At 41.5% G+C, this 25,323-nt stretch overlaps 1 protein-coding gene across 2 annotated transcripts in view; it reads right to left on the bottom strand.

Annotated features, from left to right (window-relative positions):
- UBE3C (ubiquitin protein ligase E3C) overlaps positions 1-25,323 on the bottom strand; it is a 139,620-nt gene that overhangs the window by 99,428 nt on the left and 14,869 nt on the right. For both annotated transcript variants that reach the window (XM_023225329.3, XM_023225330.3), the window contains exons 2-5: positions 14,574-14,627; positions 9,234-9,308; positions 7,882-8,028; positions 2,573-2,688 (exon numbers count right to left, since the gene is read on the bottom strand). In XM_023225329.3, coding sequence (XP_023081097.1) covers positions 2,573-2,688; positions 7,882-8,028; positions 9,234-9,308; positions 14,574-14,627 — 392 coding nt within the window. The remainder of the gene's footprint in view (positions 1-2,572; positions 2,689-7,881; positions 8,029-9,233; positions 9,309-14,573; positions 14,628-25,323) is intronic.

Raw genomic sequence — 25,323 nt, 5'->3', positions numbered from 1 at the left:
TGTGATTAGTCATAAAAGGAGTTACAGGTGGTTCTGGAAGGCCACATTTATAGAAAAAGAAAAATTCAATGTTCTGGCACATGGCAGATAAGACTATCGACTTACTAACACACACTTGAAATACAATTTCTAACATTTACATTTTGTTAAAATTCCATTTCTCATCAAAAAGAATCAGTGCTCCTTAGAGAAAACAGCCCCAGGCCTGGGGCAGAGAGAGCACGTGAGCCTCTGTGACCTCACAGAAAACAAAGATCTCTCAAAATACAAATGAGGCCAAGCCAAGCAAAACGGGCTGCTTGGCCGGGCGCGGTGGCTCACGCCTCTAATCCCAGCACTTTGGGAAGCCAAGGCAGGCAGATCACAAGGTCAGGAGATTGAGACCATCCTGGCTAATAGGGTGAAACCCCATCTCTACTAAAAATACAAAAAACTAGCCGGGCGAGGTGGCGGGCGCCTGTAGTCCCAGCTACCCAGGAGGCTGAGACAGGAGAATGGCGTGAACCTGGAAGGCAGAGCTTGCAGTGAGCCGAGATCGCGCCACTGCACTCCAGCCTGGGTGACAGAGCAAGACACCGTCTCAAAAAAAAGAAAAAAGAAAAACGGGCTCCTTACAGGGCGCTCTCTACCTATAAGCAGACCACTAAAACACACTGTATTTTTAAAAATACATGAAACTTTAATGAGATTAAAGAGGAAAGATGAGGAGGAGTGTTTTGTCGTTGCTGTTAAAGAAACATGGATCTGGCTGGGCACAGTGGCTCACGCCTGTAATCCCAGCACTTTGGGAGGCCAAGGCAGGTGGATGAACTGAGGTCAGGAGTTCGAGACCAGCCTGGCCAACATGGCAAAACCATGTCTCTACTAAAAATACAAAAATTAGCTGGATGTGGTGGCACATACCTGTGGTCCCAGCTACTCAAGAGGCCGGGGTAGGAGAACTGCTTGAACCCAGGAGGTAGAGGTTGCAGTGAGCCAAGATTGCACCACTGCACTCCACCCTGGGTGACAGAGCAAGACTCTATCTCAAAAATAAAAATAAATAAATAAATAATAAAAAAGAAACATGGTATTGCTCTGCTGCCCAAACGGGAGTTCTGTAGCACAATCACAGCTCACTGCAGCCTTGAACTCCTGGGCATCAGGAGTTTCTTGTATTAGAAATTTTTAAAAATAAAAGTTGGGAAAAGAATAATTATATTTAGATTATTTGCTTATACAAATACATTCAAAAGTTACGTTACAGGTGTTTTACAAACTACAACCCACAGGCCAAACCAGCCCTAGGGCTGTTTTTTGTACAGTTGTTGAGTGAAGCATGATTCCTTTATTTTTAAACAGTTGTAAGCAAAAGGCAAGAAAAATATGTAATAGAGACCATATGTGGACCACAAACCCGAAAATACTTGCTATCTCGCCATTTACAGAAAAAGTTTGCAAACTCCTGCTTTACAGAAAGAATGTATGCAATGTGTTTTTCAAACTAAAAGTTTATCAAAGAAATAAGTTAGAAAAAATATGAATTACTGGCATCTGGGATCCTCCTGGTTCTCTCTTCTACTAATAGGTTCTTTATTCCTATCTTTGGTCCAGATAAGTATTTTGGAAAAATCAGTTAAAAAAGACTAGTTCTGATAGTAATCCTAAACAAATATTACAGGCAGTGTCCAGAAAATTAACTGAAATTATACTGAAGATTCAGAATCATGTGAAAATTTTACTACTGTTGAGACATAAGCAATTTATTAAAAACTGGTAAAGGTGTTATATTCAGGCAATATAATTCACATCACTTACACGTGTTCTTTTGGGCACTGAATGCAAGAAAAGTCATGGCAGTGGCTTATGTTGAGTTCCTACATAAATAATAAAAAGCCTGATGAAAGGTGTATTCTAGAGAAGGGGCTTTCAAACTGCATTTTGGTGGAGACCCCTATGGAATGGAATCATTCTCACACATCAGGAGTCCTCTTTTGGCTGGCCTTCCATTCTCCAGTAACCAGGATGGCCAACATTCACAAGATAATTCCAGGGCATCTTTGAAAGAAAAAGTCATCTGAAAGATACTGATATATGTGTCTTCATTTATATCTCATGCCGGCCTGAATCACCTAGAGTAAAAATTGTAATGTATAGAAGTCCATGGCCAGGCGCGGTAGCTCACACCTGTAATCCCAGCACTTTGGGAGGCCGAGGCGGGCAGATCATGAGGTCAGGAGATTGAGACCATCCTGGCTAACACGGTGAAACCCCGTCTCTACCAAAAACACAAAAAATTAGCCGGGCATGGTGGGGGGCACCTGTAATCCCAGCTGCTCGGGAGGCTGAGGCAGGAGAATGGTGTGAACTCGGGAGGCGGAGTTTGCAATGAGCCGAGATCGCACCACTGCACTACAGCCTGGGAGGCAGAGAGACTCCGTCTCAAAAAAAAAAAAAGTCCATGATCTCATTAAAAGAAGAAAAAAAAAAGTATGGAAAAGTCACTGTCTCCGAAAATAAAAGTCAAAAGGTATTCCCCTAAACAAGGTGATCAATACATTATATACGTTGCTGACTTACAATAGAATTTTACCTGCAACAGAGGCTCATCAATCTTTTTATTTGAAATAAGCATGTAAGTCTCTCAGATCCATCCAACTGCTTGACAAACAGAGAGCTGTGTTTAATTAAGTTCTGATACAGCCATATCTGAAACAGCAAAATACAATACATAACTCTCAATGAAAATTTCTTTGCTAATTTACATAATATCCCAAATTTCCTTAAGCGGCAATGCACATTTAATCAAACCTAATCAAAAGATGGTAAGTAAATATTCTAAGTCAGGTTTTATTTAGAGGCATGTTCATTTTCCAGCCAGGCGCGGTTGCTCACATCTGTAACTCTGGGAGGCCGAGGCAGGCAGCTCATTGAGGTTGGCCAACATGGTGAAACCCTGTCTCTACCAAAAAATACAAAAATTAGCTGAGCGTGGCGGCATACACCTGTAACCCCAGCTACTTGGGAGGCTGAGATGGGAGGATCACTTGAACCTGGGGGGTGTGGGTGGAGGCTGCAGTGAGCCAACATCAAGTCACTACACTGCCTGGACGACAGAGAGACCCTGTCTCCAAAAAAACAAAAGTATTTGCATTTTCAATCTTAATACATCAGTACTAAATTACTAAATTAGTAACTAAAACAAAGTACACTTAAAGCTCATGTCAATCTGAAACAAAAATAGTTCATTTGCAAAAATCAGGAATCTGTAATAAAAATAAGGCCGGGCGCAGTGGCTCAAGCCTGTAATCCCAGCACTTTGGGAGGCCGAGACGGGCGGATCACGAGGTCAGGAGATCGAGACCTGCCTGGCTAACACTGTGAAACCCTGTCTCTACTAAAAAATACAAAAAACTAGCCGGGCGAGGTGGCGGGCGCCTGTAGTTCCAGCTACTTGGGAGGCTGAGGCAGGAGAATGGCGTAAACCCAGGAGGCGAAGCTTGCAGTGAGCTGAGATCCGGCCACTGCACTCCAGCCTGGGCGACAGAGCAAGACTCCGTCTCAAAAAAAAAAAAAATATATGAGAAATACGATACTGATCCCAAGTTACATAGGATATCTGTTTCTTTTCACCTTTTTTCTCTGCAGATGTGTGTGCCTGTGTGTCTCTAGCATCTGTTCCTTTTGGATACTTCCCTTCTCTAACTCCATCATTTTTTTGATAGGGAAGGCAACCCTATGGCCCCACTGACCAGGCTGGCCAGAACTCTCCATTGTCCTAGATAAAAGGATAGTCAGTGAGTTCATTAAAGGCAGATGCAGATTTTAATCAAGAGGCCTGACTAGACAATATGTATGAAGCTGCTCTATGACTTTGAAAACGCAATACTTAACAAGGAATCTCCTCCACTTTCCCTACTATACCTTTGTGAAATAGACTGGTGTTTTATTTTTTCCTTTCACAAGGCCCATTTAGAATAATCTAGAATGAAAAGATAGCCTTTGTTTTTTCTTTTGAGACAGAGTCTCACTCTGTCACCCAGGCTAGAGAGCAGTGATGCAATCTTGGCCCACTGCAACTTCTCCTAGGTTCAAGTGAGTCTCATGCCTTAGCCTCCCAAGTAGCTCAGATTACGGGTGCCTGCCACCACGCCCAGCTAATTTTTCTACTTTTAGTAGGGATGGGGTTTCGCCATGCTGGGCCAGGCTATTCTCGAACTCCTGGCCTCAAGTGATCCGCCAATCTCAGCCTCCCAAAGCGCTGGGATTATACACGTGAGCCACCACACTCGGCAAAGATAGCCTCTTAAGTGTAGCTAGATATAAATATGCCACATAGCCTTCTCTTTGCATATTATTTTTAAGTAGTTTCTTCTTTGACATTAACATTTCTTTGCCATAAAATGCTATTAACAATGAAATTACCAACACAAAAGCACTCTGCATAATAAATTAGCGCATGTCTTAAGCTGGGATGAAATAATTCTGAACTACTCCTAATATTAGCTAATTTGCCTACACACAGGCTTTCTTTTGAGGTGTTCGGAGCTACCTTGCCCACATTTTCTCAGGAACAAATAAGATATGAATAATTCCTTCACTATCTGACATGTAGCTCTTTCTAAAATTTCTATTATCAGTTAACAAATGAGATGTAAAATAACTATACATTATATAATAGGACTGCTGGAAGAAGACTTCATCAAAAGATTCAAAGAAAATTAAGCAACTAAAAAGTGAGGCAATTATTAATTCCAGAATTAAACTGTACATAAAATATCATCTTAGTACCATATTTGACTTAAAGCCATAATAAAAAATGTTTAAAAAGGGGGAGTTGAGGAAGAAATAGCCATATATGTCGATTTTTGCATAGAACAGCTTTGAAAACCTACCAAAAGTGGCAGTATGCTTACTCCTAGAGTAAAAAGCAAACGATGTGAGGATGGGGGCAGGAGACATTCTCCCCTATGTTAAGATTAATTTATTGCTATCGCATCTATGCTTGAGAACTGAATCAACATTCAACTGCCCAGGCTGGAGTGCAGTGGCAGGATCACAGCTCACTGCAGCCTTGAATACCTGTGCTCAAACGATCCTCCTGCCTCAGCCTCCTAAGTAGCTGGACTACAGCAGCATGCTAATTTATTTTTTGCTTTGTTTTATAGGTGGAGTCTGGTGTTTTGGCCAGGCTGGTCTCAAACTCCTGGCCTGGAGGGATCCTCCCACCTCAGCCCCGCAAAGTGTTGGTCATACAGGCATGAGCCACTGTGTCCAGACCACTTTTCTTTTATCCTTTTCCTGGACGGGTCTTAGGACATTTAATTCTATTTAAGGTTTCAGAATCTGCACATGAGCAATTTGCTTGGTATTTGCTCGAAGCCTAAAGTCAAATATGTTCATTTACCTCCAGGCTTTTCACAGATGGCTTCTGAAGCAAGACTGTGTAGCTACACTATGTTTATAAACCATGTCGTGATTGATGACCAAGATTGAGGACCTCACTTAAAGGTAATAGGTGCTCTGGAGAGACACCAATCAACATCTCACATCACCTGCCTGTCTGTGCTCCTGCAATCTACAAGATTAGAGTATGTGAGGCCAGGAGAGCCTGTTCCAGAAAGCAAGCCCGACTATCTGCCATTGTACTATTCTGATTCTTTTTTTCATCAACTTCAGAAAGCCTGGAAAGAGCCTGCACTTAACTGAAGTCTAGAATGGGTAGATTCAACGGCTTTCAGTGCCTCTCTAGACTGGCTCTCAGTTCTTTCTCTGCACTTTCTCGGTTTACAGAAAGTTTTCCCCATGTTCCAGCTTAGCTCAACTCCAGAGGCAATGCTGGGTTTTAAAGCCCAAACACCAGTGGAGTAATCATGTATTCCTTTGTGTGCTGTAATTAATTCATGTAGGATCATTCAGTAGGGATGGTTTGTAGCAAGGAAGACTTATTTTTCACTGTATACTCCCCTTTTCATGCAATTTGGAATTTTTAACACAAACACAAATATCTAAAAATAAATAATATATTTAACCTGGCTGGGTGTGGTGGTTCATGCCTGTAATCCCAGTACTTTGGGATATTGAGGCAGGTGCATCACTTGAGGTCAGGAGTTCAAGACCAGCCTGGCCAACATGGTGAAACCTGCCTCTACTAAAAATACAAAATAATGAGCTGAGGGTGGTGGCACAAGCTTGCAATCCCAGCTACTCAGGGGGCTCACGTAGGAGAATCGCTTGAACCCAGCAGACGAGGTTGCAGTGAGCTGAGGTCACACCACTACACTCCAGCCTGGGCAACAGAGTGAGTGAGACTCCATCTCGAAAAGGAAAAAAAAAAAAAAAAAAGATAAATAGCATATTTAACCCTAGGCCAGGCGCGGTGCTGACGCCTGCAATCCCAGCACTATGGGAGGCCGAGGCAGGTGGATCACCTGAGGCCAGGAATTCGAGACCAGCCCGCCCAACATGGCGACACCGCATCTCTACTAAAAATACAAAAATTAGCTGGGCGTGGTGGTACACGTCTGTAATTCCAGCTACTTGGGAGGATGAAGCAGGAGAATCGCTTGAACCTGGGAGGTGGAGGTTACAGTGAGCCAAGATCACGCCACTGCACTCCAGCCTGGGTGATAAAGCAAGACTCTGTCTCGAAAAAAGAAAGAAAAAAAATATATATATACATATATATATAAATAAAATTCTATAAAACATATATATAACCCAACAATTATATACAAATCTCTTAATATTCCCTGAGAAAATGGACAGTAACAAGTTCCATTTTTTAAAAATATTCTTCTATGCATCTAGATGTATTTTCCACCATTAATACACAGCTCCTCAGCACTAAGATCAAAAGCCTACAAAATTTTAGAGAACTACAATTATATTTGGGATTTCTTTTTTTTTTAAATGAGACCCTAAGGCTGGGCATGGTGCCTTATGCTTACAATCCTAGCACTTTGGGAGGCTGAGGTGGGAGCATCACTTAAGGCCAGGAGTTGCAGGCTAGTCTGGCCAACATGGTGAAACCCCGTCTCCACTAAAAACAGAAAAATTAGCCAGGCATGTTGGTAACATGCCCGTAATTCCAGCCACTTAGGTGGCTGAGACATGAGAATTGCTTGGGCTCGAGAAGCGAAGGTTGCAGTGGACCAAGAATGCACCACTGCACTCCAGCCTAGATGACAGAGCAAGGCTCTATTCCCCCAACGCCCCCCTAAAAAAGAGACCCTAAATCATGTACAGTGGCTCACGCCTATAATTCCAGCACTTTGAGAAGCCAGGGAGGGAAAATCACTTGAGGCTAGGAGTTTGCGAACAGCCTGGACAACATAGCAAGACCTCATCTCTACAAAAAAATAAAAAAATTAGCCTTAACATTAACAAGATGTACACACACCTGTAGTCCCAGCTACCTGAGAGGCTGAGGTGGGAGGACTGCTTAAGCCTGGGAATTCAAGGCAACAGAGTAAGACCCCATCTCTAATATAATAATAATAATATGTAAACACTGAGACCCTGCATTTTAGAGTTTGCAGGTAATCATGATGTGGTATTCAGAGTGCACTTCCCACTGACCTAGGTGTGCTGGCAACTGCTAAGGCTGTGTCAGGGTACATGATAGGTGGGCAAAATATTCTACTTTTTAAATGCTTAAGGTTTTCCACTGTAAAAAAATACGAAAAAGCCTATTTTTGGACACACATTTTTATGTGTATCAAATTTTAAGAGGTAAAACACATCACCACAAAGGTAATCTCTCACAGCTAGCTGCGAAGTTCGCAAAGCCTGGACGCAGTGGAGAGCTGTTTAAATTTCTGATGAGATGCCATTTCCACTTTAAACAAAAAGGTAGAACACGTGTAAACGAGGACAAGTGAAAATGTAGTTAACACTCACCAAACGTTTTGAGTCTTCATTTTGTTTGTAAAAAAACAGAAGCTGCCTTACCAAAAGGGTAAGGTTGGGGCCATTAGCAATGGGAAAAGCGCCCCCGGACTGTGACAAGGTGGCACAGCGATCAAATGCACTTCTTTGGATGGAATACTGGAAGAAAAACAAAACAAAATGACCCATAAATACAGCATTTGGACACACAATTCTTATGATGTAAATACACGTTGCTGTGTTTACAGGAATGGTGGAAACTGACAACGAAAACGCCATTATTGGTCCTTGCTCACAGTTGAGTTATAGGGGAAAAAAAAAGGTTAAAAAAAAGAAGAAGAAGAGAAAAGCCAGGCATGGTGGCTCAAGCCTTTAATGCCAGCACTTCAGGAGGCCAAGGCAGGTGGATCACCTGAGGTCAGGAGTTCAAGATCAGCCTGGCAACATGGTGAAACCCCGTCTCTACTAAAAATACAAAAGCTAGGCTGGGCACGGTGGCTCACGTCTATAATCCCAGCACTTTGGGAGGTCAAGGTGGGTGGATCACCTGAGGTCGGGAGTTTGAGACCAGCCTGCCAACATGGTGAAACCTCACCTCTACTAAAAATACAAAAACAGTTAGTCAGCTGTGGTGGTATGCACCTGTAGTCCCTGCTACTCAGGAGGCTGGGGCAGGAGAATCGCTTGAACCTGGGGGCAGAGCTTGCAGTGAGCCAAGATTGTGCAACTGCACTCCAGCTTGGGTGACAGAGCAAGACACTCTCAAAAACCAAAAACAAACCAAAAAAAACAACAAAACAAAAACAAGCCAGGCGCAGTGGCTTATGCTTGTAATCCCAGCACTTTGGGAGGCCAAGGCAGGCAAATCATTTGAGGTCAGGAGTTCGAGACCAGCCTGACCAACATGGTGATACCCCAAGTCTACTAAAAATACAAAAATCAGCTGGGCGTGGTGGCATGCGCCTGTAATCCTAGCTACTCAGGAGGCTGAGGCAGTAGAATTGCTTGAATCCAGGAGGTAGAGGTTGCAGCGAGCCAAGATCATGCCACTGGAGTCCGGCCTGGGCAACACAGTGAGACTCAGTCTCAACTTAAAAAAAAAAAAAAAAGAATCTCCCACGACTTTCCTCTATTTTGATTTTCAACTGTGGTTAGGCCCATGTTTGCATTTTATTATTTAAAAATTACCTAAAAACTCACCTATCTATAAATCTTTAAAATAATCAGAACAAATAAAATTATTTATTGGGAAGAATACTATTGTCAACATTGACTTCCATTAACAAGGTGTACAAAGATACCATATTTAAAATAAGCTCTCCCATACCCTACTATTCTTCTCATTTTAAAACAAACAAACTTACTTGCTGTTTTCTGTCTCTATAGCCTCGAATAAATGACTGGATAATTATTGCATTTTTCAACCTTCGCCTTTCTTCCTAAACAATAAAAGGAAGAGTGAGGGAGCAACTGGTCAGAATTGAGTGAAAATGACATTTTGCTAGTAAAGACTTTAAAAATACTTAATGGCGATGTAATTCACATACCATAAAATTCATTCTTTAAACGGTAACACCCACTAAATACGCATTTAATATATTAACAGCCATATAACCATCACCACTGATTTTTAGAATACCTTCATCACCCATAACCAGAAGCCCCGTCTCCATTCACAGTCACCCCCAGTTTCCTGCCGGCCCTTCCCTTGCCCCTGGCAATCACTCATCTACTTCTATCCTATGGATCTGCTTATTCTGGACAGTTGATACAATGGAATCATACAGTATGCTGTGTCTGGTTTTCTTCACTTAGCATGATGTTTTCAAGATCCACCTATATTACAGCGTATGTGAGAACTTAATTCCTTTCTAAGGCTGACAGTAATGTTCCACTGTATTGACAGACCATGCTGAATTCATCCATTCATCTACTGATGGACATGTGGGCTGCTCCCACTTTGGTCTATTATGAATTAAGGCTGCTATGAACATTCACAGAGAAGTTTTGTTGTGGATACAGGTTTTCATTTCTGTTGAGCATAAACTCAGAAGTAGAGTTATCACTGAGGAACTGCCACACTGTTTTCCAAAATGCCAACACCATTTTACAATCCCACCAGCATAGTAGGACTTTTTTTTTCTTTGAGACAGAGTCTTGCTCTGTCACCCCGGCTGGAGTGCGGTGGTGTGATCTTGGCTCACTGCAAGTTCTGCCTCCCGGGTTCATGCCATTCTCCTGCCTCAGCTTCCCGAGTGGCTGGGACTACAGGTGCCCGCCACCACACCTGGCTAATTTTTTGTATTTTTAGTAGAGACGGGGTTTCACCGTGCTAGCCAGGATGGTCTCGTTCTCCTGACCTCATGATCCTCCCGCCTCGGCCTTCCAAAGTGCTGGGATTACAGCCATGAGCCACTGTGCCCGGTTAGCAGGAATTCTTAAAGTTTTTAATATTAAAGGAATACAAACAGACAACACCAGCATCTATTTTAAAGGTCACTTTCGGGCGGGCGCGGTGGCTCAAGCCTGTAATCCCAGCACTTTGGGAGGCCGAGACGGGCGGATTACGAGGTCAGGAGATCGAGACCATCCTGGCTAATACGGTGAAACCCTGTCTCTACTTAACAATACAAAAAATTAGCCGGGCGTGATGGCGGGCGCCTATAGTCCCAGCTACTCGGGAGGCGGAGCTTGCAGTGAGCTGAGATCTGGCCACTGCACGCCAGCCTGGGTGGCAGAGCAAGACTCCGTCTCAAAAAAAAATAAAAATAAAAATAAAGGTCACTTTCTTGTTTCAAGAGAAAATTCCAACTTTCATTGACTTGAGACTATCTTTAAAACGCTCAGCGACCTGGCAAAAATATGTGTTCTTCATCGTTATGACCAGTGCTACCACTGTTGGACAGCCTACTACTATGTATCAGCCCTATGAGAGGCACTTTAGGCCAGACATGGTGGCTCATGCCTGTAATCCCAGCACTTTGGGAGGCCGAGGTGGGAGGATCACGAGGTCAGGAGATTGAGACCATCCTGGTTAACACGCTGAAATCCCGCCTCTACTAAAAATACAAAAAATTAGCCAGGCTTGGTGGCGGACGCCTGTATTCCCAGCTACTCGGTAGGCAGAGGCAGGAGAATGGCATGAACCCAGGAGGTGGAGGTTGCAGTGAGCCGAGATCACACCACCGCACTCCAGCCTGGGTGACAGAGCGAGACTCCGTCTCAAAAGAAAGAGAGGCAGTTTATATCCAAATGCTGAGTCATCTTACAGGTGAGCATCACTTCCAGTTTAAAGATGCAGAAACTGAGACTGCTATAAAGATTAAGCAACACCCAAAGATGTAAGCCAGAATTCAAACTCAGGTAAGATAATAAAGCCCGTACTCCATCTCACCATACTACACTGTTCCATGTCTTCTATGAATGCCATCTACAAAGCTGAGACTAACACACACACTGTGGGATTCAAGAACACCATCAAGTCATATAGATGTACTTTCTGGGCTTGAAATGGTTATAAAAAAATCCTGTGAGGCCGGACATAGTGGCTCACACCTATAAACCCAGCAGTTTGGGAGGCCGAGGCGGGCAGATCACTTGAGGTCAGGAATTCCAGACTAGCCTGGCCAACATGGTGAAATTCCATCTCTACTAAAAATACAAAAAATTAGCTGAGCATGGTGGTGCACGCCTGTAATCCCAGCTACTTGGGAGGCTGAGGCAGGAGAATCACTTGAAGCCGGGAGGTGAAGGCTGCAGTGAGCCGAGATCACGTCACTGCACTCCAGCCCAGGTGACAGAGCAAACTTTGTCTCAAAAAAAAAAAAAAAAAAAAAAAAAAACCAGGAAAGAGTGACTTTCACCAGATGCACATGTCAATGTAAGGACACTGGAAACATGAAAAAACAAGGAAATATGACATCTCCAAAGCAATACAGTAATTCTCTAGCAATAGATTTTAATCAAATAGAAATTTTGAAAATCTCAAATAATTCAAACTATTGAATTTTTTTTTTTTTGACAGAGTTTCACTCTAGGCTGGAGTGCAACGGCGTGATCTCGGCTCACCGCAACCTCTGCCTCCCGAGTTCAAGCGATTCTCCTGCCTCAGACTCCCGAGTAGCTGGGATTATAGGCATGCACCAGCACGCCCAGCTAATTTTGTATTTTTAGTAGAGACGGGGTTTCTTCATGTTGGTCAGGCTGGTCTCGAACTCCTGACCTCAGGTGATCCACCTGCCTCAGCCTCCCAAAGTGCTGAGAATACAGGCGTGAGCCACCGCACCCAACCCTCAAAATAATGGTTTTAAAGCTTAGTGAGATACAAGGGAATTCTGAAAAATACAAAGTCAGAAAAATAATTTGGTATATAAGCGAGCACTTACCAAAGAGACAGGTATTTTTAAAAAGAATCAACTAGAAATTCTGGAAGTGAAGAATTCATTTAAAGAAATACAAAATATATTTGAAAGCTTCAAGACAGACTGATCAGGCAAAAGAATGAATCTCAGAACTTGAAGACAAGTCTTTTGAAATAACCCGGCCAGACAAAAATACAGAAAAAAGAATGAGCAAAACATTCATGATATTTGGGATAACATAAAGCAATAAAATATTCAAAGTATTGGTAATACCAAGGTCAAAGAATCAAAGAAAGGATTAGGAAACCTATTTAATGAAATAATAGATGAAAATTTCCTGTCTCACAAGAGATTTAGACACTCACATACAGCAGGCTCAACCATCTCCAAGCAAATAATCAGACTATCTAAAGAGAAAGATAAAGACTGAATTCTAAAAGCATCAAAAGCAAAGCAGCTAGTCACCTGTAAAGGAAACCCCATCATATTAAAAATCAAGAGGAAAAACAGTGGAAACAAACCCCACAGAAGATCCAATTACTGGAGTTTAAACATTGTCCTAAAAAATCTATAATTATGTTCAAGAAATTAAAAGAGAACTAAAGACTATATAAAAGAATGAAAAAAAGTTCTAGAACTGAAATAACAAAAGCTGAGATTAAGAAGTCAATGGATGTAGTCAACAATTAGGCCAGGCGCGGTGGCTCACGCTTGTGATCCCAGCACTTTGGCAGGCTGAGACAGGCGGATCACTTGAGGTTAGGAGTTCAAGACCAGCCTGCCCAACATGGCAAAACCCCTCCTCTACTAAAAATACAAAAAAACAGCTGGGTGCAGTGGCGGGCACCTGTAGTCCCAGAAAAGCACATGAGGGATATATGGGACACAATGCAAAGGTCAAATACATTTACAGTTTGAGTCCAAGTAGGAGAGAAGGAGGAGAATGAAGCAAAAGCACTAACGGAAGAGATAATAGCCCAGAATTTTCCATAAAACAAGATTAAAAACACCACCCAACAAATATCTTTCTTGGTTGAGCAGTGCCCTCCCGGGGACATCTGGTAATTTCTGGTGACATTTTTGGTTGTCACAACTGAGGGAACGGAGTGCTACTGGCATTTAGTGGGGAGAGGCCATGGATGTTGCTAAACATCCTCCAATGTACAGAGTACAGAGCAGTTCCCCCCCAACAAAAAATTATTTGTTCAAAAATGTCAGTGCCAAGGTTGGAAAATCCTGACTAAAACTCTTTTCACTCTAAGCATCTCAGAGAGCCCTTCCCCTAAACACCATGTCTAATATAGGCCCTTCCAGTTGTAATCACATTACTCTGTTGCCCTCATAGGTCTTGTCACCACCTCAGTATCCTGGTTCACGGCTCTGTTCTACCACTGGGCAGGAACCTTGTCCGTCTTATTCACCATCTGTATACTCAGCAAGCAGAGCAGTACCTAGTACATACATAATAAGTTCTCAAAACATATTTGTTAGAGGCCTAAATGAACTGTTAAAATGACAAAACAAAAAACTCTATCTAAAAAAGCAGGCCATAAGAGAGTACAATTGCAGATTAATCAACAAAATAAAGCTATTTAAAGAAACGATCACAACATATAATGTAGGATAAACAATAAAAATGCCATTAGTGTCTTTCTTTCAACTTCTTCACAAACAGTTAAGACACACGTCTTAACAGTGAGCTTTCTCCTTTTGTGTCATGAAACATCAACATCATAAGCCAGATGAGGCAGTTCACGCCTATAATCCCAACACTTTGGGAAAATGAGGGAGGCAGCTGCATGAGGCCATAAGTTTGAAATCAGCCTTGGCAACAAAGCAAGACCCCATCTATGTAAAAAATGTAAAAATCAGCTGGGCATGGTGGCATGCAGCTGTAGTCCCAGCTACAGGAGGCTAGGGCAGGAACATCACCTGAGCCCAGGAGGTCAAGGCTACAGTGAGCGACGACCTTGCCACTGCACTCCAGCCTGGGTCACAGAACAAGACTCAATCTCTTAAAAAAAAAAAAAGAACATTATGTTTATAATACGGCTTTCTAGATCCTCTGGAAACCATATCATTATGTAAGTCAACCAAAAGCCCATGTTCCTTCTTCAGTCTGGAAACTGCCTTTTTAGTCCATCGTTTTCTACACCGGCTCCAGAATAAGTAACTTACAGTGAAATCAAAAAATGTCTCTAAAGCTACACACACACACACACACACACATTATGTCATATATAACAAATACATACACATATACATATATACAGTAAAATCAAGGCATGTTTAAATGCTGTAGAAAAAATGCTTATCTACAGAGTATTACAAAACTGTTTTTACCTCTCTCTTTCTTCTTTCTTCCTGAGTACGATGTAAAAGAGAAGCCTTTTCCTCCTACACCCAAACAAGAGAAAAAAGGAGGTAAGGAAGGTTATAATTTCAATTTTAAAACTCCCATACAAAAATTATAGAAAGTTTTCACCCAAAAAAAGATTCTAAGATCATGCAAAAAAGTCGTCTTGACTTATCAGATGAGAAAATCTGAGGCACAAGAAGTTAAATGGTTTCCCAGAAGTCACTAGATATAATACAAGTTAGTACTTCAGTAGTTTTCTAAGAATAAAAACTGATTTCTTCACATATACAAACGAATACAGGTAAAACTGGGGAAATAGGAGTAAGACTGGTGCTCTGTACCGATGTCAGAGTTCCGGCTGCAACATCTTACTAGCTTTGTAAAATATCACCCCAGAGGAAACTGGGTGATGTGGACAGGGTCTCTGGGCATCATTTCTTTTCTTTCGTTTTTTTTTTTTTTGAGACGGAGTCTCCCTCAGTCGCCCAGGCTGGAGTGCAGTATCATTTCTTTTTTTTTTTTTTTGAGACAGAGTCTCGCTCTGTCCCCCAGGCTGGAGTGCAGTGGCCAGATCTCAGCTCACTGCAAGCTCCGCCTCCTGGGTTTACGCCATTCTCCTGCCTCAGCTTCCCAAGTAGCTGGGACTACAGGCGCCCACCACCTCGCCCGGCTAGTTTTTTATATTTTTTAGTAGAGATGGGGTTTCACTGTGTTAGCCAGGATGGTCTTGATCTCCTGACCTCGTGATCCACCCGTCTCGGCCTCCCAAAGTGCTGGGATTACAGGCTTGAGCCACCGCGCCCGGCCTCTCGGTATCATTTCTAACAGTTGCATATGAATCTACAATTACCTCAGTAAAAATTTCAACGAAGAAATCAATTTCTCTGATGAAAATTTTTTTTCATAAGTAAAACTAAGTTTTGAACAAAATCACTTGGTTTATAGAAGGAAGTGGAAGAATAAAACTTCAAATAAATGAAAAATACTTAAAGAGAACCCTTTTCTCCCCCTCAAACTGTTCTAGTCTTTACTGTATGGACATTTTATTTTTGTAAATTTCTTCCAAAATAAAATTAAAGGTCCAGGCTGGGCGAGGTGGCTCATGCCTGTAATCCCAGCACCTTTGGGAAGCCAAGGCGAGAGAATTACTTGAGCCCAGGAGTTTGAGACCAACCTCTACAAAAACTTTTTAAAAATAGTTGGGTGCAGCAGCATGTGCCTGTAGTCCCAGCCACTCAGGGGGCTGAGGTGGGAGAATCACTTAGGCCCAGGAGGTCAAGGCTGCAGTGAGCCAGGATTGAGCCACTTCCAGTCTGAGTGACAAAGCAAGATCCTGTCTCAAAAAAAAAAAAAAAAGTTAAAGGTCAGAGACACTATATATGAATCATTAGAAAAAAATACATTTAAGCAGGGCACTCACGCCTGTAATCCCAGCACTCTGGGAGGCCGAGGCGGGCAGATCATGAGATCAGGAGTTCGAGACCAGCCTGGCCAACATAGTGAAACCCCGTCTCCACTAAAAATACAAAAATTAGCTGGGCGTGGTGGCGGGTGCCTGTAGTCCCAGCTACTCGAGAGGCTGAGGCAGAAGAATCGCTTGAACCCGGGAAGCGGAGCTTGCAGTGAGCCGAGACTGCGCCACTGCCCTCCAGCCTGGGTGACAGAGTGAGACTGTCTCAAAAAAAACAAAAAAAAAAATTAAGTATCTTGAGAGGTATATTTAATCAGAACAGTGTCAGAGAGTAGTTAAGCCAACTTAAAATTATACACTGATATGTGAACAATATTCAGAATCAAAGTTTCTATCTTTTTTTAAAATTGAGACAGAATCTTACTCTGTCACCCAAGCTGGAGTGCAGTGGCAATTTTGGCTTACTGCAACGTCTGCCTCCCGGGTTCAAGCAATTCTCATGCCTCAGGTTCCCGAGTAACTGGGACTACAGGTGCACACCACCACACCTGGCTAACTTGTATTTTTAGTAGAGATGGGTTTTTGCCACATTGGCCAGGTTGGTCTCGAACTCCTGGCCTCAAGTGATATGCCTGCCTCAGTCTCCCAAACTGCTGGGATTACTGACATGAGCCACCATGTTCAGCCTAGAATCAAGTTTCTAACTGTCAAAATGTAAAGCCAGGCCTGGTGCAGTGGCTCATGCCTATAATCCCAGCATGTTGGAAGGCCGAGATGGGCAGATCACTTGAGCTCAGGAGTACGAGACCAGCGTGGGCCACATGTTGAAACCCCATCTCCACGAAAAATACAAAACAAATTAGCAGGGCAGGTGATGCATGCCTGTAGTCCCAGCTACTTGGGGGTTGATGGAGAAAGATCACTTGAACTGGGGAGGCTGTGGCTGCAGTGAGCCAAGATCATGCCTCTGTACTCTTGCCGGAGTCATGAAGCAAAACCGTGTCTCAAAAAAAAAAAAAAAAGTAAAGTCAAAGAAATTAATCCTCCAGATATTTTCTATCATAGAAAATTTCACATAAAAAACCCTTATCGCATGTCCAACAGCAGAAAAAATATTGTTTTAAACTTAACTAAAATGATTCATGATTGTTTACTTAATATTCTTTAATTTTTAAAACTTTTAAAAACTAATTTTAGACAAAGAAAAACTGCAAAAATGATACAAGTTCCCTTATTCCATATGTCTTACTCGCATCTACATTAAGCGGATACAATTATCAACAGGAAATTAGCACTGATACAGTAACGTTAACTCATCTACAACCTTAATTATTAGAAATCCACCAATTTTCCCACTAATGCCGTTTATCTGTTCTAGAATCCTATCCAGGACCCCACATTATATTTAGGTACTATTTCCTCTTAACCTTCCTCCAATCTATATAGTTCTTATCTTCATCTTTCATGTCCTGGATGCTGTCCCTCAATTTGGGTTTTTCCAATACTCTCACGATTACAGTAAGGTTATGCAATAATGATAGCATTAGATTTTAATCCATAGGATTATACGCACATACACGCACCATGGACTCAATACTTATATAAATAACCAAATCAATAAACAAACAAGGGAAAACTCTTTTCCTCACAGAATCCAGTTTAAAAACGTAGAAGGAAAGAGAAAAACAGAATCACCAAACACTATAGTAATAAACACTGCACACAAGATCTACTAATGTATGCTAAAATTAGTGGGCAAAAGTTTGAGGGGAAACAGGATTTGCCTAGTCTCGAAGTGTCTCTCAAGATATACATCAATTACCATGGGAAAGACAGAAAATTTAGAGCGGAGAAATCTTGCAGACACCACCAACTAAGACATCAGCTGGCTCAGTTATAAAATATAAGGGCATAATGAACTACTACTTGGTCCATACAAACGATACAATCAACTATTGTGTTAGTCTTGCCAAAAGACTCTTTTTTAACCTAAATGGATTTATCTCAAGGGGAAATCTTTCATCACTAAATAGAAAAACAGCATCACTGCTCACAAACAGAAGGCATCCCCCCCAAATTAAATACAATGAAAACTGTATTTTTAAAGTTAAATTTGAAAGTGGCTGCTGCAGTGGCTCACGCATGTAATCCCAGTACTTTGGGAGGCCAAGGCCGGCAGATCACCTGAGGTCAGGAGTTTGAGACCAGTATGACCAACATGGTGAAACCCCGTCTCTACTAAAAATACAAAAATTAGCTGGGCGTGGTGGTGTGCACCTGTAGTCTCAGTGACTTGGAAGCCTGAGGCAGGAGAATCACTTGAACCTGGGAGGCAGAGGGTGCAGTGAGCTGAGATCACGCCACTGTACTCCAGTCTGGGTGATAGAACAAGACTCCATCTCTTAAAAAAAAAAAAAAGAAAAGAAAAGAAAGAAAGAAATAATCATGGAATTACATAAAATCTAATAAGTCTGTATAAAAAGCCCTATGTGAAACTTGATTCCTCAAGGTAAAAGAAATTGTTTATAATCACAATAAAAGAATACGAGACACTATGCTGCTTAGTTTAAGAGGAAGATTAGGCCCCATTAGACAGTTTTATTTTTTAATTTTGATATTAACCAAAGAATTCTAATTTACATGTCTGTAATTAGATCAGGCAGACAAATGGTATTTATTTATTATTTTGGAGACAGAGTCTCGCTCTGGCCCAGGCTGAAGTGCAGTGGGGCGACCTTGGCTCACTGCAACCTCCACCCGCAAGATTACAGGCATGTGCCATCATGTTTGGCTAAGTTTCTGTGTTTTTAGTAGAGACAAGGTTTCACCATGTTGGTCAGGTTAGTCTCAAACTCCTGACCTCAAGAGATCCACCCATCTCGGCCTCCCAAAGTGCTGGGATTATAGGCGTGCATCACCACACTCAGCTGCAAATGGTATTTAATCATGTTCTCTGATAGAACTGGATTCTGAAAAGGAATTCCTAACCAAAACGCCATTTTGCTTCAACAAACTTTTGCTTCAAGAAACCATCCACAGTCTGATCTTTCGAATGTGTCCTTTTACTTGGTAATATTCACATGTTAATAAAACAGGGTGGGGGAGACTGTCTTTATCCATTCACCAACTGGTTTAGGAAAACCCTCATGCAGACCTTTAAGCCTAACTCTGTGTGTTTTTTTTTATTCTTTTCTTTTTTCCCACATGCTGCTGTGTCAAATACTCCTAACTTTGTAAATGCCATATTCAAAATACTTTTTTCAAGTTTTTCACAATTCTTTCCTCCACAATCAAGATGTGTATGCCATGGTGAAAGTTTCACTCCACAAAGATTTGACATTCTTCTTGAGATAACAGTCAAGGAGAGACTCTGCTACCTACAAGCTTTCAGGATGAGGGAGAAGTGGGTGCTGGTAGTTACTGCCCACAACTTCACAAGGCTAGAGAATTAAGTCTCCGCCTTTCACAAGAGTGATGATTTCACACTCTATTGATAGCAGACTTAATATCCCCGCATATGAGACTAGTAGGACTGCGTTTTCAATACAAAAAGGGAGCAGACTTCAGTTCTGGTAAAGTTTCTGCTGATGTAGCACAATGGACCAAATTCTCATATTAACCCAAGACACCATCTCTGCTTTTCCCATTCAACACACTTGGAGTCTATGTCATCACTTGTCATAAAATCAACAAAAGATTTTAAAGCATTTCTTCTAATTTATGAGCTAGAAAAAAAATGTCTCCATGGACTTGTCTATTCAGCTGATGCCTGACAAAGCAAAGGATTAGCTGAGTTCAGAGTATCAGTGCGTTCATCGGTCTCCAGCGAACAGAACCAAGTTTGTCTTCCCCAGGAAAGTAACAGCTGCTCAATGTATCTGTCCCTATCTGAAAATGGACAATGAGCTAAATCATTAGACAAAGGAATCTTGTCCATTATTTTATTTGCTTTGTGACTAATCATCACTTTTAATCACAGCTTTGGCAGCAGCTTCCCATTTGGCCAATTAGCAGCTCTAGCCTTTGTGATTAAACACAATGCACGGATGCAGTGTGCTCCACATCGGTCCTGCCACTCTGTGCATCGACTTTGAACCTGTTTGTTCCCAAAAGCTGAACAGAGGTTTTGGGTGCTATGGCTTATGGTTTCAAAATAAAGTATGAGTGCATGGTTTCACACTGGAATTTGGCACGTAATAGATTAGCTTCCCTCTCTCAGCCAGTCCATGAAAAACTGGTTTTCAAAAAGCTTCATTATATTTGTGTTTCCTTTGATTTTCTTCACAGCCACCAAGTTAAAGCTGACTCCAGGGCCGGGCACAGTGTTTCACACTTGTAATCCCAGCACTTTGGGAGGCCGAGGCAGGAGGATCACTGGAAGCCAAGAGTTCAAGACCAGCCTGGGCCATGAAACAAGACTTTCTTTACAAAAAAAAAAAAAGGAAAAAAGAGGTAGACATTAGGTCTCACCATGTTTATCTCTCTCTCTCTCTCTCTCTATATATATATATATACACACACACACACACATATATATATCTGTTGCCCAGGCTGGAGTACAGTGGCACGATCTCGGCTCACTGCAACCTCCGCCTCCCAGGTTCAAGCAATTCTCCTGCCTCAGCCTCCAAGCAGCTGGGATTACAGGCTTCCAACACCATGCCTGGCTAATTTTTGTGTTGTTTTTTAAAGTACAGACCAGGTTTCACCACGTTGGCCAGGCTGGTCTCAAAACTGTTGACCTCAGGTGATCCACCCACCTCGGCCTCCCAAAGTGCTACAATTACAGGCATGAGCCACTACACCCAGCCACCATGTTATATCTTAAAGGTCATTTAGGTTGTTTTCAGTTTTTGGCTAAATTAAATAAAACTGCAGTAGATATCCTTGCAAATGTGTCAGTAATGTCTGTAGGTTAAATTTCCAGAAATAAAACTGCCAGGTCAAAGGCTATGTGCATTCTGAATTTTAATAAATATTTCCAAATTGTCCTCCAAGGAGATCATGTCAACGTGTGAAAAGTGACTGCTGTCCCTTGTCTTCACCTGCACAGTGCGGCATCTAACTTTTTATGTTTGCCAAGTAGACAGGCACAAAGCCTTATTTCACTGTAGTACTAATTGTATTTTAAATAAGGCTAAAGTTCTTATGTTTAAAGGATATTTTTATTTCCCTATGCAGTTTGAACCATTTTTCCATTTCATTGATCTTTTCGTATTGTTTTACAAAAAATCATTTTCATGATGCTACAAATATTCCCTTTGTCACTGTCTTTAACCTTGGTTATATTTTTCTGTGTACAAAGTTTTAATTCTTAATGTACTCAAATTTCTCAAGAATTCAGTAGCTGCAGCTTAGGATTATATACAATAGCATGGACTATTACCATCCGTATCACTAGCATGGATTTCTGTATGCTATATTTTTTAATGTATTGTTGCAGGTTTATTTTTAATAGCATGCTGAAATTTCACTTTCAGAAGCTGACACTAGTGTGAGCCACATGCTGATATTCATAATTGTGAATTAGGATCATGCCTACACCTTTATTTTTTCCTCCTACCAGCTGGGCCTGACATGAGCTTTTAAAAGTCGAATGATGAAGACCGTCTTATAACTGAAGACACTGACTATAAACAGGGCTGTCTTCACATATCATAAGGACCACATTAATAACCCACTGGAGTCGGCTTTATTTTTATGGCTGCTGAATAAATTACAGGGCATTCACTACATGGAGTATCACATAGCTCTCTAAAGGAACGTGGCAGATCTATCTACTGATCAGGAACTGTCTCCGAGATGTACTGTTAAGGGGGACAGAAGTACAACAATCTGTTCAATATGCTCTAGCTTGTGTTTTTTCAAAAAGAAGGCAATTTACACACCTATATGACTATATGTGTAGAGAACAGCTCTGATAGGATGTGTAAAAATCCCAAAATAGAGTGTGAATATAAGGATTAAAGAATTGGGGCCGGACACAGTGGCTCATGCCTATAATGCAAGCAGTTTGGGAGGCCAGGGCAGTGGATCACTTGAGATTAGGAGTTCGAAACCAGCCCAGCCAACGTAGTGAAACCCCGTCCCCATGAAAAATACACAAATTAGCCAGGGGTGGTGACGTGTGCCTGTAGTCCCAGCTACTCAAAAGGCTGAGGCACAAGAATCGCTTCAACCTGGGAGGTAGAGGTTGCAGTGAGCCGAGATCATACCACTGCACTCCAGCCCAGGCAACAGAGCAGGACTCTGTTTCAAAAAAAAAAAAAAAAAAAGAACTGGGGGTGTGAGGAGTGGAGGTGAAAGGCAAGAAAACTTCTAGTATTTTATTTGATCTTTCATATTCCCATCTGAATGATTACCCATGTACTTATAATATTTTCTCACTTTCTAAAAGTAGTAACAAAGTAATATGAGAACAAGTTCTAAAAACAGCTCAATATAATGAGGAATAAGTTCATCACTAAGTGGCTGGGAGGAAAGGGGCAAGTAAGGTATCAGGAGAAAGCACATTTAGATTTTAACAAAGGACTAAACTTCCTATTGATAAACAAGTTTTTTATTTCAATTTATTGTACTCATAGCTGAAAACATTCTTATCTTTTAAATTACGCAGATGTAGAACCCATAGGGATGCCCAGTAGCTGTTACAGACAAGGTCCATCAAACACCCGAAGGGTCTCTGAAACAACCGAGGCCATCGCCCTGACAGCGTGCACGCTCCCTGCTGTTAACTACCCACCAACGTGAAATCCACAGTGAGCACAGCCAACTGCTCTGGGTGCCGTGCAGCTTTAGGTACTATCCTTATCTTCTCTGAACATTAAATATGATCAAAACTTTACAAACGCCATTTACCAAGGTGATTTTCTTTTCTTTTCATTTTTTTTTTTTTTTTTTTTTTAATGTGGGGAAAATGCTTTCTTCACTAAATGATTTTAAATGGGGGGAAAATGCTTTCTTCACTAAATAAATTTAGTGGTAACAAAGTTTATTCTTTATTTGAAATAGTAAAGCATACATAGTTTCAATCAGATTTCATTAAAATTTTTATGTTAAAAAACTAGAGTGAATGTCAAAGTAAATTTAAGTAACTTCCAAAAGACAACATGCCTAAATTAATCACTAAGCATTTATAGAACGATTGTTAGCATGTCTGTAAATATCTTGATTTAAAAAAAAAAACAACACTGTGAGGTTTTTGTTTCATCTATTTGGCTTATCTTCCATTAACAATTTACTCCATTTACACAGTATTATCAGCTTCACATCCGTTTCAGTTCAGTATTTTCTGGCTCTCAGGCACTAACACAATGCTAGCCATTTTACCCACTTCAAAGAATACTGCCTTTGAGGAAACGAAAATGTTAAAAGTTAACATTTGTGAATAATGCATAAGCTACCGTGTGTGTGGGGGGTGGGGTTCTTTTTTGCAGACCTACATGAAATAAGAACATCTATGAAAATATGAAAATCACCAATTTCACATATGCAAAACATACTTAAAGGTGCATCATCATAAGCCACTAGAAATCATATTTATAAAACAGAATGCATAAAATGATGCAAATTCTAAAGAAATTTTTTAAAATGCTAGGAAAATATTTGACCATTTACCATCACAAAGATGGGGAAAAAAAATGACTATGCATTAACAGCATTTCATTTCTAAGGGATGGGTAGGGTTCCAATAGGTAATTGTTAAATACATTTCAGTATATCCTACATTTCCAATTATCAATATTATTTTATAATCATAAGAGCTCATTTCTAAAAATAAAGTCTAACTGACTACAACCAGTTACAGATTTCTTTGTTCCTTCTCCACTCCTGCTTCACTTGACTAGAGAAAAAATGAAGTATCCAATGCAAAATGCAATCATTTAAATACCACAATATACACCAAGAGACTTTCTTTTCTTACCTCAGAATTGTGTCATAAATAAGGCACTATTTTAATAGCAAAACTCTAAAGACAATTTATACGTATCCATTGATAGGAAAGTGGTTATATTAAGTATGATATAAACTATGCTATGGAATATTATATACCACAAAGAATAACAAATATAAAAATGCTGATACGGAATCACTAAAGACATTTTGTTGAGGTGAAAAAGCAATATGATCTCTCACTTTAACTGCAAATGAGAGGGGAGGACATGTTTATGTTTAGACTTGTTCTGGAAGGATACTGAGAAAATAATAGTGGGAAGTTAGGGGGTTCGGGGAGGTGATTTCATGGATGCTGTTTAGAAGGTCTATTTATTTATTTATTTATTTATTTTTTTGAGACAGAATCTCAATCTGTCACCACACTGGAATGTAGTGGTGTGATCCTGGCTCACTGCAACCTCCACCTCCCGGGTTCAAGCAATTCTCCGCCTCAGCCTCCCAAGTAGCTAGGATTACAGCCGCCTGCCACTACACCTGGCTAATTTCTGTATTTTTAGTAGAGACAGGGTTTCACCATCTTGGCCAGACAGGTCTGAACTCCTGACCTTGTGATCCACCCACTCTGGCCTCCCAAAGTGCTGGGATTACAGGTGTGAGCCACCGTGCCTGGCCTATCATTTTTTTAAAACAGAAAAACTTTTTTTTTTTTTTTTGAGACAGAGTCTCGCTCTGTCGCCCAGGCTGGAGTGCAGTGGCCGGATCTCAGCTCACTGCAAGCTCCGCCTCCCGGGTTTATGCCATTCTCCTGCCTCAGCCTCCCGAGTAGCGGGACTACAGGCGCCCGCTACCTCGGCTAGTTTTTTGTATTTTTTTAGTAGAGACGGGGTTTCACCGTGTTAGCCAGGCTGGTCTCGATCTCCTGACCTCGTGATCCACCCGTCTCGGCCTCCCAAAGTGCTGGGATTACAGGCTTGAGCCACCGGCCAGAAAAAGTTAACTTTTTTCTCCCAGACAGGACCTCGCTCTGTCACCCAAGCTGGAGTGCAGTGGTGCGGTCTTGGCTCACCGCAACCTTGGCCCCGCCCCGCCAAACCATCCTCCCACCTCAGCCCCCCCGAGTAACTGAAACCACAGGTGCATACCACCATGCCCAACTTTTTTTTTTTTTTTTTTTTGTATTTTTGGTATAGACGGGATCTCACCATGTTGCCCAGGCTGATCTGGAAGTCCTGGGCTCAAGGCATCTGCCTGCCTCAGCCTTCCAGAGTGCCGGGAGGAAAGTTAACTTTTTAAAAAGGCCACTCACTGACTGCAGAGTAGAAACGTAATCATTCTTAGAGCAAGAAAGATTCGTGATAATCTAGTTTGGCTTTCTCATTATCAAGAATTATGATTTTCCGGCTGGGCATGGTGGCTCACGCCTGTAA

Source organism: Piliocolobus tephrosceles, chromosome 8, assembly GCF_002776525.5.
Source record: "Piliocolobus tephrosceles isolate RC106 chromosome 8, ASM277652v3, whole genome shotgun sequence".
Taxonomy (NCBI): domain Eukaryota; kingdom Metazoa; phylum Chordata; class Mammalia; order Primates; family Cercopithecidae; genus Piliocolobus; species Piliocolobus tephrosceles.
This window is presented reverse-complemented; position numbering and strand designations above follow the sequence as displayed.